Here is a 12,302-nt window from a genome sequence, read left to right as displayed (position 1 = left end):
TTCTCATTCAGTGTGATGTGCTGCTGTGTCCAGATGATCATCACCATTATGGTAGATTATAAGATAAAGAGCTTCCCCTCCCCGCCTCCCCCACCTCAGAAACGGGCAGTAAAGAATTGCAAATAACTTCAGTTCCACAGTGCAGTATTCAGGCTAAGTTTATGCAGTACCCATTAAAAACGTAGGTTGTTGGTCCCTGCACTTTTATTTCATTACAGACAATCTTAATTTGTGAATTCAGATCTGAAGAGTTTGGAGTTTTTCGGAAAGCCTTTCCTTGTTGAGTTTTGTCACTTGCTAACGTCCTTGAACAGAGAGATCTTGGGGTTCATATCCACAGATCTCTGAAGGTTGCCACTCAAGTGGATAGAGCCGTAAAGAAGGCCTATAGTGTGTTGGCGTTCATTAACAGGGGGTTTGAGTGTAAGAGCCGTGGGGTTATGCTGCAACTGTATAGGACCTTGGTGAGACCACATTTGGAATATTGCGTGCAGTTCTGGTCACCTCACTATAAGAAGGATGTGGAGACAGTGGAAAGAGTGTAAAGGAGATTTACCAGGATGCTGCCTGGTTTGGATGGTAGGTCTTATGAGGAAAGGTTGAGGGAACTTGGGCTTTTCTCTTTGGAGCGGAGGAGGTTGAGAGGAGACTTGATAGAGGTTTATAAGATGATGAGGGGGATAGAGTGAACGTTCAAAGACTATTTCCTCGGGTGAATGGAGCAGTAACTAGGGGGCATAACTATAGGGTTCATGGTGGGAGATATAGGAAGGATGTTCGAGGTAGGTTTTTTACTCAGAGAGTGGTTGGGGTGTGGAATGGACTGCCTGCAGGGATAGTGGAGTCAGAAACTTTAGGAACATTTAAGAAGCTATTGGATAGGCACATGGAGCACTTCGGGTTGATAGGGAGGAAATAGCTTGATCTGGGTTTCAGACAAAGCTCGGCACAACATCGTGGGCCGAAGGGCCTGTTCTGTGCTGTACTGTTCTCTGTTGTCTTGCAATGCAATGGGCAGTGCTATCTTGTTCAAGTCACAAGACCCACTAATATTCTGATGTGCTCCCCACTTGCCAGTCTTCGTGCTCAATGTTCATCAATCTCCTGACCTGGCCCCAAACATTTGCTCCTGCCTTCATTGTCAGTGATACAAATGCAGGCTGGCCCCAAGTTCTGGGAAAATTTACTCAGATAATCGAGCGCATGGACAATGTGAGCATGGATTTGTTTAGGTTTCATTGTAATATTTGCAATATATGTCTGGTCACCAATTAGTTCATTTGGCTTTCCGATTGAGAGAAATAAACTAGGCAGAATTAATAATATTGATAGAAATGCAGATTTGTTACTGGGGTCTTAATTGTATCATAGAACTCCAATTTACAAATCTTCATGAGCCTCCTTTTACATGTTTGGAGACTTGTTAGCACTGACCATGTTTGTGTAATATAAGGGTGTTCGGGCATAGCGAGGGTTAATGTGGGATTGGAGAACAGTACTGCCTCCAGTATGATGTTGAGAGTCACATGTTGGTAGACCTTGTGTAGTGCAGTCTGGAAGGAGCCAGCATGGAGACAGCACCTGTGCATACCAAGTACCATGGAGATGTATATAGTTATGGGTTACCAATAAATGGTTTATGTTTAACCATACAAGCCTCCAACCCTCTTAGTGTGACACCAAACAACCTTACAACTGTCTCACACAAACTTCCTTCGAGTTTTCATTCTGGTAGGTGCATCCCTACAGATCAGATTTTCAATTTGTGGTTGACACATTTCAGTTTATGCCATCATTAGTACAAGTTGTTTATTCTGGGTGTGTGGAGCGAGGTCCTCTGAGTACCTAATTCTCACTTTTCAGCACAATATCTGCAAATATTTCTGCCGCTTTTCCTTCCATTTTGTTATTAGTACCTATTATCAGTGCAGACAAGTGTCTGAGAGATCTATGCTATAGGTAAAAACAAAAACTGGGGTCAAAATCTGAGGGATGAGCTCTGGACAACGGCAGTGTCCGAGGCATACTTAATGACTGAACGTAGCCCTGAGTCCTTCTCTGCCATGTACACGGTGAAACCTTTTGTTTGACTCGCCCTTTGAGGAGAATGGAGGATTTTACTCCACCCTACGCCAGCAGTGTTTCCCATGGCCATCCTGTTTTTTTTGTATTTTCAAGGCCCCCTTTTTCGTGATCCAGTCCACTGTTTGGTCTGACAATATGGAGCACTGGATTCTCGGGCAGGAGCTCCAGGCTGTCATTTCCCTCACGTTGTTCTGCTCGAAACCTGGCAGAGAGTTGGCATCATCAGATCTTTGCCTTTTTCCTTGACTTCCCACCAATTTGCAGCAGAGTTATGGGAGACTGGCAGAACTCTTTTAACAAATGCTGAGACTTTGTTCTTGATGTACAATAATAAATTCACTCTTTATATAGCTGACACCGAAATCTTGAATAGTTTTGGGAAGTTTCGGGTTTCTAGACCTTTCAAGGTTTCACGATGATCTTGGATTTCTGGAATTGTCCACGTTCATTCACTGAAATCTCTCATTGCAAAAATTAGGAAAACGGAATCAATACCATCCCGTTAAGATTCAGAACTCTATCAAATTTGTTTTTTTTATCATCTGCCTCTATTTTTTTTCTGCTCAAAATTAAGAACAGTGAAACTCCTGATTGAAGTCAACATTGAAATTGTATCTGTGAGAACCTATTGCGAGCATACCAGTGTATATATTGCTAAAGTTTTGTGTTCACTGACTTAATGACTGGTATTTGATATAATAAAGAACACTGACGAGTTTGCCACGAATGGAAGACTGTCTTGAATTTGAGGTATTTTAGTCCTCTTGCCAATCTCGGCATCATTCTGTTCAACACAATCCTTTAAGGGCACCATGACCATGTTGGTTTGCTCTCTAGTGGCAGTCATGTGGTACTGCATCTATGGAACATCATTTTGAATAACAATATATCACATTTTTTGCAGCAGTCGAGACTCGGCCTATTTTGCCTTTAATATTGGGTCACATTTTGTTTGTTGTGATGCAATGGGCGGGACTTTATGGCCTCGCTCGGGCAAGACCGGAAATTCCCGCCCGAGGTCAACGGAGATTTACCATTGTCGGACCCTCGCCTGCTCCGATTCCGTGGCGTGTGAGGTGGTAGAGTTCCAGCCAATCTGTTTAAGAATCAGACCTGAGCTTGATGGAACAGACCTGCTGGGATGTTTTCACCAAGGGAGTGTAGGGGGGAAACATGATTGGCATTGCCAGCTTATCTGGTCCTTGCTCTCCTACTGAGCTGTTTTATCTGTTGTTACCTGTATTTGGGTTGTTGTACCATTGTGGAGGAAGGGAAGAATTTCTCAAAAATGTTTACATGTTAGCATTCATGTATCAACATCTTTAAAAACATGTGTTTTTCAAGTTTTGATTTTAATCAACAGAGAATTGGAAAATTTCAGAAATGCTGGAGACAGTGGGTTAGGCATAACCAAGCAGTGGAATTAGTTTGGATTGATGTAGCAATGAGTTAACAAAGGCAAGATAGGCTGAATCTTGCGGTGCTGTTAGCTTCACTAGTTATTGTGTTCAATGTGGTTCCTCATCCGTAAACGCTGCAATTAATCAGTAGCTGCGTAGTAGTCAGAATGATGTGGTATGTCTGGTTTTCTTCCTTGGTCTTCTGAAGACAATACTCTCGCTGTTGTTATCTATGGAGTGAGAGAGTGGGACCTTTAAATTTTTGAACACCTCAATCAAAATAGCAGATGAATGAAGTTATACCAACATGCATGGCACTGACCTTTTTATAAGTTCATTTATAAACTCAAATGTTAGCAAGTGATTAAATGCAGCAGTCATTAGAGGTTTGTTATTTTTATTCTTTCGTGAGATGTGGCAAGGCTAGCATTTGTTGCTCATCCCTAATTGCCCCTGAGTGGCTTATATCACAGGGCAGTTCAGAGTCAAGCACGTTGCTGTGGGTTTGGAGGCACAGGTAGGCCAGACCAACTAAGGATGGCAGATTTCCTTTTCTGAAGGATATTTGTGAATCAGATGGGTTTTTACAACAATTGGTGATAGTTTCATGGTCACCATTACCTGAGAGAGTAAGTGGTATTAAGTGCAAGAGCAGCACCTTTACCAGCATTCTGACTACATAGCGAGGGATTTGTTGACTTGTATGAAACAATGCAATGTCAGGTGATGCATTTACCCACCGAGTTATTCAGAGGTGAGTTTGAATGTTTAACCTCAGAGCTATTTAGCGCTGAAGAAAGTGAAAAGAGTGGAATATATAAAAAGTATTAAGCTCTCATTTGCTTTTATTTTTCTTGCCATTTTTCTATCTTCTTGGGACCATTGGCTCCTTGTTGATTTGTCCAGCTGGTCCAGCTCTTGCCCAATTGATTTGAACATCAGCTGAACAGGCTTTGGCCACAAATGCATCACAGCCGAACCTCAATGTGTTATGACTAACCCAGAGGCACTGATGCCAATTGGAGTGCTTCTGCTGTCTCCCAGCAAAGGTCATCTGATTGGTTCAAATAAGAGAACCGAACTTCAGCATTATTATCTGAGTATTTAAGTTTGTTACAAGTCATGAATCTTTCTTTAAATCTGTGGGAGAAGTTACAGAAACACAATTGAATGTGGCCATGGATTAAACTGCTAGCTTTCCCCTTTTCCTTTGTGTTTTCCCTCAAAACAACTTAGCTGCTTATGAACGTTTGGCATCTGCAAGGTCGGCCAAATGGCCTTTCCTGGACCTGAACAGTTTCTGCTCTTGAAGAATTTGTTGGAGATTTTTGAAATGCTGGCTCAAATTCTTTAATGTTATTTTGTTTCTAATAAAATTAAACTATAAATTTAAAACATTGATATTTGATAGTTAATCAAAACAATACTTAAAACATATTTGGATATTTCATCAAATATATTGTGGCACTTGGGACAATAAATGCTTGAAGTTGGAAAGCATTTATGCTGTTTGTCTCTGCGTGGCTGGTTTTGGTGGGGCATTGGCAGTACAAGTTGTTCCCACCGACTATTAAAAAAAGGTCATTAATTCTTCCCAGTGGAAGAGGAGGATACAATGCAATAAATGGAAGAATGAAAGAGAGGAAATTAAACATTTAATTCAAGTGTGAAATAGTCAGGGATAAACTAATGGCATTGAAGCCAGACAAATGTCCAGTCCCAGATAATTTCAACCCAAGGATTTTAAAAGAAAGGCTAATTACAATTTTCCAAAATTCACTGGATTTGGGGAAGATGATGGAAAGGTGATGAGCATTATATAACTGTTCAAAAAAAAAACACAAGGAAAGGATAAATCAAGTAACTGTACCTATGGATGGCATGCTGGCACAGTGATTAGCACTACTGCCTCACAGCACCAGGAACCCGGATTCAATTCCTGGCTTGGGTCACTGTTTGTGCACATTCTCCCCATGTCTGCGTGGGTTTCCTCCCACAGTCTGAAAGATGTGCTGGTTAGGTGCATTGATCTGAACAGGCCCCAGAGTGTGGCGACTGGGGGAACTTCACAGTAACTTCATTACAGTGTGTTAATGTAAGCTTTACTAGTGACTAATACATTTTAAAAGAACTTTTAGAAACTCTGTTTAACCATTAGTGGTGGAACAATTGCTGGAATGTGTTATTCTGAGCAGAGTAAATGAACACTTGGGATAAGCTGAATAGAGGGAGTCAGTTTAGCTTTGTGAATGTATCTTTGATATGAGTCAGCTGAAGTGGCAAATAGACAAGCATCAGTTGATGTCAAATTCATCGATTTTCAGAAGGCGTTTGATAAAAGTGCCTGCAACCTAAAATTGAGAAACACCAAATAGGAGGCAATCCTGAGGCATGGATAAGAAATGAATAGGGCGTAGCAGGGGGAGGATGGAGATTGCAAGGTGATTTGAATTGTTGGGCAATGTCCTGGTAAATTCCCAGCGATCGTGGTTGGAAGTCCAGTTTTTTATCTGTCTACAGCTGATAGTCAAGAAGCTCTATTCCTAAGCTCCTGACAATTTACCTGCAGCTGGCTACTCAGAAGAATTGAAATGTGATGCTGCTGAAAGTGCTGATTACAGACACGCTCCCTTCCCATGCTGGTTGATGCTACAGCCTCAGATTGGCATCTGCCCAGTTGACAAAGTTCTGACAGGAAATTGAGTTACATTGGTCCCAAACCTTGAATTTGCTCTTGCTTCATGCCATTTCATCAATGTTTCCGTTATTAAAGTTGAGTAACTTGTAGTTCCTCCAGATGTTCTATTAACATTCTCTTATTTCTTTCTTCATGTACACAGATACTTTCTCACAGATATCAGATTCCAATGGAATAATGATGTATATGAAGTTTGACCAGTTCCTCAGGGAGGTGTTGAAGTTGCCCACAGCTGTCTTTGAGGGACCATCCTTTGGCTATACAGAACATGCAGTGCGAACTTGCTTTCCACAACAGGTGAGATGTTCAGAGTAATTCAGCACTCAGTTTTGTAACAGCTGATCGACATCAGCATTTGCCCACTTCCGATGTGCCTATTTTATTTTATCGTGGAGAATGTTCATATTAAATTTAGTTCTCTGAGAGACTGGAATGATCAGGATTGGAAATGGTCACCGCTCCAAATTATTTGAAAGCTAGTCGTAGGTCCTGTGGGTCCTTGTGTGGTTGATGAACCTGAACCTGACCCTAGAGCCGTATCTCTGATCGCACACTTGGCAGGTGTTTCCGGGCAGTGAGACCAGTCCTTGGACTTGAGATCATGGACATTCCTTTGTCAGGCTCCTTTTCTTGGCCTCCTCTTGATGCTGGGTGTTCTCTAAGAATTGTGCTCCTTCAATCAGGGGTTTCCTCCAGGTAGGTTTCTTCTGAGCAGGGGTCTCTCAGGCATTGATGCCTATTTTGCATTTCTTGAGATAAGCCTTCAGCACATCTTTGAAGCTCTTCCTTTGTCCTCTTGTTGTTTGGGAGCTTTCCTTGAGCTGAGTGAAGAAGAATTGTTTTGGCAGTTGGGACTCTGGCATCCTAAGCACGTGGCCAGCCCAGCGGATTTGGTTTCAGATGATCATGGCCTCGATGCTGGTGCTCTTCAAGAATGCTGATGTTAGTGTGTCTGTTCTCCCAGCTGATGCAGAGCATTGTCTCAGAAGCATTGATGGTACCTCTCCAAGGCCTTGAAGTGGCATCTGTGTGTAATCCAGGTTTCTCAGCTTGGGAGTTGGGAGGATGACTGCCTTGTACACAAGGATCTTAGTATCGGCAAGGATGTCGTGGTCATCGAATTCTCTCATTCTTATGCATCAGAAGGTGGTGCACATGGATTGGGTACCATGTTGGATCTCCACATGGATGTCAGCCTGAGATGAGAGGTGGCTCCCCAGGTAGGAGAAATGTTCCACGTTCCTTCGTTGATCTTGATGGAGGGAGAGAGTGGATTTTGCCCGGGGGTGGGCTGGTAAAGGACCTGAGTCATATTGAAGTTGAGGTTGAGACTGATGCTTCAGTATGCTTCTGTGAAAGTGTTAAGCGTGGCTTGGATATTCTCTTTTGAGAGAGCGGAGATGATGATGTCAGCCACATACTGAAGTTCCACAAGTGATGGCAGTGTCGTTTTCTTCATAGTTTTGAACTGGGGTTGAAAAGGTTTCCGTCCATCCTGCAGATGATGTCCACTCCACTAGGAAACTTGTTCTTGACAAGGTGCAGGATGGTGGTGGTGGAGATGGAGAAAAGGGTGGGGGCGATGACACGTCCCTGCTTGACTCCAGTCTGAGCCTTGAAGGTTTCTGTCTTATTTCTGTTGGTGAGGACTGTCATCGACATCTTGTCGTGGGAGAGATTGGAGGATGTTGATGAATTTCTCTGGATAGCTGGCCTTTGACAGGGTCTTCTATCATACTTCCCGATTGACTGGGTCAAAAGCCTTGGTCAGATCAATGAAGGCCATGTAGAGTGCTTGATGTTGCTCCGAGCGTTTATCTTGAAGTTGTCGAGCAGTGAAAATCAGGTCCGCTGTTCCACGGTTTGGTTGGAAGCCACAAAAGATCATAATGGTAGGATAAAAGGAAGATCACACAAGTACTTGAAGCAATAAGGTTTTTAGAGTCGGGTATTGGTTACGGTTGAGGTAGATTTATTTTGTATGTACCTTGGAGGATAGCTGACCTAAAAATGCTTACTGGACACTGGATATGTCAAGTAATATATTGAGAACAATGGATTATGTGCAGCACTCCCAATTCATGTGGATGGAATTTCTGGATATGTTTTCCTAATCTCTGGGGTTTTAGGCCAAAGTTTCAGTCGCTGATTGGTAGAACAATGACAAAATTCCCGATATATCCAAAATGTCATTGAAGCGATGGATGTCATCCCGTTAAATGTACCATATAGTTCCTAGTTTACATCATTGTCCACAGCTAAAAATACTTCCCTGTCAGTATTCATGCAACATGTTCTCTTTTGTCCATCAATGTTAAGAAAAATGTCAGTGCAAATACAAAGCAGGAAATTCATGGCAAATATTTCTAATGGTTGAATATGAACAGGAAGGGCTTTTTTCATCAGTTGGGATAGATTGAGTATTTGTGCTTGGTGGTTTCAAATTAAAAGTTGCTCTGAGGTTTTTGATGCTTTTCTCCCCCAATGTTTGATCAGTGTCTTTCATTCCATTTGAAAAGTCCACAACATACTGACCAGGAGATGAGACTGAAAACTTGCAGCAACTCAATGGCTGAAAGACCAATCATCATAACCATGTATTCCTTGTCCCTTAGCCCCCCCATATCTCCCCATGGCTCCCCACCAGTCAAAAATATATATTTTTCACCCCACCCTGCTCCATGAGGAGGCAGTGGCACAGAGGTATTGTCATTGGACTAGTAATCCACAGACCCAGGTTTCAATCCACCATGAATAATGAAATTTGAATTCGATTTAAACCTGGAATTAAAAGTCTAACGATGACCAAAGAATCATTGTCAATTGTTGTAAAAACCCATTGGGTTAATTAATGTCCTTGAGGGTGAGAAATCTGCCATCCTTACCTGGTCTGGTCCACATGTGACTCCAGACCCATAGCAATGTGGTTGACTTTTAACTGCCCCCTGAAATGTCCGAGCAAACCACTCAGTTCAAGGGTAATTAGGGATGTGTTGTGGGAAAAGTCACCACTCTGAGATCAGACTTGAGATTCAACACGCAGTTTATTAAATCGAAGCTTCGGGAGGATCTCTGGGCAGAGTTCCTCAATCTGGCTTGGCGGCAGGCGCATTTATATACGTTAAAACATCGCAAACACCGGCAGTTTCGCATCAAGCCGTAGGCGGTTACATACTTTGGCCAATTGGGCCCCTTGACAATAGTTAGTTATCAATAACTCCCAATCACATTTCGTTGAAAATACCTCACTGTTCAGTTCCTTTTTCAGGCCATCTGCCTGACTATTCCTGTCCTTTGCTGTCTGACCATTCCTGCTTGCTTTGCACTTTTACACTAAAATGAGACATAGCTCACCCCAGCTTGTCACTAGTCAAGGCTCGAGTGTTTGTGGTTAACCACAGAGTGCAAAGTCACATACACAACTTTTCTTGTCTTAAAATGTTTTACATTCACAATGATGGCTTGAACAGTCTCAATTTTACTCCAACAGGATGGACAATAAACGCTAGCCCAGCCAGTGCCACCCACACCCCATCAATGAGAAGGGATGAGTTTCAATGCTATCCTCAGGCAGCAGATCTTGCCCCTGCTTGCCTGTCAACTTGAGAATCTCATCCTCCCATCAGTGTGATGCTGCCAGATTTAAAGTTTATTTATCAGTGTCACAAGTCGGCTTGTACATTAAGACTGCAATTAATGTTTGGGTCAATGCACCTAACCAGCACATCTTTTGGACTGTGGGAGGAAACTGGAGCATCCGCACAGACAGTCACCCAAGCCGGGAATCGAACCTGGGTGCCATTGTGCCGCCCGTTTTTGGAACTCCATATGGTTGCATTCTAGCTCATTGTGATTCCTCTTCTGTGAAGCCAGGAGCACATTAATGAACCCAGTTCTATATGGCTGAGATGTACATGCTGCTCCCGAACACATTGCAGGAACTTTTATTTTTTGGGCTCAGTCTGCCACCCTACCTAATCCTAAACGGCCTCGCTGGGCGCTGATGGCCTTTGCTGCTGGAGCTGCTCATGTAGCACTTTCTGACCCACAATCTACATGCCCATTCAAATTGCCTTCCTTACTCACCCTTACAAAGCAGAGAAGGTCAGTGACCCTCTTGAACACTGCACCGAGAACCTGCTCAGGCCACACTGCTGTTCCCTGTCGCTGACACCTCTATCCAGATTTAGATGTAGAGGCTTCCTCTTGCCCATCAGCTGGCAGCAGCTCAATCACTGACTGTCTGTAAGAGGGAACGCAAGCAGCCTTTGGAGAAAAGAGAGATTGTGTGGATTCGCAACACTGCTACTCGCTTGGCCAAGTCCAAGGCTCCCAGGCCTCAAGTCCCTCCAGACATTGGGCTCTGCCTGTCCTGCAGGATAGAAGAGCTTGGCTTTCACTGTAGAGGGTCAGACAACTGCACTCAATTTCACAATCATTGCTTTATCCTCGCCAGCGTCAGCGCACACCACTGGGAGCCCTTTTAAAACCTCGGTCTGCATCAACCTCAGTGGGAAAAGCCCAGCCTTCTCTCACACCCCTGACACCTCTGGCCCTCTCAGCGGACACCTTTTTCACGAGCTGGCTGGTAAATGGCCAGCCAACGTGTAGTTGCTGTCAACAGCTCATGTTGGGTGGGAGCCGGTGTTACTGCTCCCACCAATAGCACCTGAATACTGAGCATAACATTCAGCGAATTGCACCAGAAAACCAGCAATTGGGGAGCAGTTTATGTAGTCACAAGGATGGTAAAAGTGTGCTTCTCTTGGCCCATTATACAAAATGCCATAGGGAGATAGGTTAATACATCAGATCTGTCTGCCCAGGGCTACAGGTTGCTTCTTGAGCAGAAAGTGCGTATGCGTTTCCCGCTGTACCTGCGCACATGGTGCAAATGATTTTGGGATCTCCGCTCTCTTAGTAACATCCTAAAACAAGCAGTGAGTTAATGTGCAGCCATTAGGCAAGAAGACCTCAGTATGAAGAAAAATACCTTTCACTCACAGGCACCTTATCACATCCTCAGATGTCCTCAGATTTTCGCTCTTTGCAACAAATGGGTTCGTCTTTAGAAATTTGCTATGCAGCCGACATAATCAGCAAATGAACGAGTAACTGGGTAATCCCCAGAGAGCTGTCATGGACTCGAGGGACTGAATGGCTGCCATGTGCCATGATGACTCACTCTATCCAACCTATGGCACTAAATAAATCAGATTAAAGTTGAACGTTGACCAGAACATAAAAGAATTTCTTGCTAGCATTGGAATATTGTCATGGGATTTTGGCAGACTGGACTCGAGTTTAATATTCCATCTGAAAGATGGCACAGACAACACTGCCCTTGGGCATGTGCTCCAGCCCATAATCCATGGCACTTCAACTCTCAACCCACCGAACCAGGGACTGGCACCTGGCTTACTTAGGAGTGCTTTTGCCCCCAAGTCAGATGCTTGCATGAAAAGGAGTAATGAGATAAAGGAACTCTTTTGGAATGTGTTCAATTTAGTCTTTGACATAAAGTTCAAAATTTATTTATTAGTTTCACAAGTAGGCTTACATTAACACTGCAATGACGTTACTGTGAAAATCCCCTAGTCGCCACACTCTGGCGCCTGTTCAGGTAATTTAGCATGGCCAATGCACCTCGCCAGCATGTCTTTCAGACTGTGGGATGAAACCAGAGCACCTGGATGACACCCAGGCAGACATGAGGAGAGCGTGCAGCATCCACACCGGCAGTGACCCAAGCCGTGAGGCAGCAGTGCTAATATCTTTCAATTAGGTAGATTCACGCTATTGGATTTGGACAGATCACAGTAGGTTTGATTTAGAATGTGCCTCATTTGTACTCTTCACCTCCCCACACGCACGTACACGCACGTACACGCACGTACACGCACTCACTCTCTCTCTCTCTCTCTCTCTCACTCACACTCACTCACTCACTCACTCACTCACACTCACTCACTCACTCACTCACTCACTCACTCACTCACTCACTCACTCACTCACTCACTCACTCACTCACTCACTCACTCACTCACTCACTCACTCACTCACTCACTCACTCACTCACTTCTTGAAGGAATAACCAGTAGTGTTTTAAAAAGAATGCT

At 43.6% G+C, this 12,302-nt stretch overlaps 1 protein-coding gene across 1 annotated transcript in view; it reads left to right on the top strand.

The window, feature by feature from the left end:
- The window catches only part of LOC144487596 (dystrobrevin beta-like), a gene marked incomplete at its 3' end in the record, with an annotated part of 128,834 nt that extends 122,354 nt beyond the window's left edge, over positions 1–6,480 (top strand). Inside the window, exon 6 of the mRNA XM_078205681.1 lies at positions 6,326–6,480. Within this exon, the coding sequence (XP_078061807.1) occupies positions 6,326–6,480 (155 nt within the window). The remainder of the gene's footprint in view (positions 1–6,325) is intronic.
- Positions 6,481–12,302: the final 5,822 nt, after the last annotated feature.

This window comes from Mustelus asterias, unplaced genomic scaffold, assembly GCF_964213995.1.
Source record: "Mustelus asterias unplaced genomic scaffold, sMusAst1.hap1.1 HAP1_SCAFFOLD_911, whole genome shotgun sequence".
NCBI classification, from domain to species: domain Eukaryota; kingdom Metazoa; phylum Chordata; class Chondrichthyes; order Carcharhiniformes; family Triakidae; genus Mustelus; species Mustelus asterias.
Note: the sequence above shows the minus strand (reverse complement) of the source record. Positions and strands in the feature narration are given on the sequence as shown.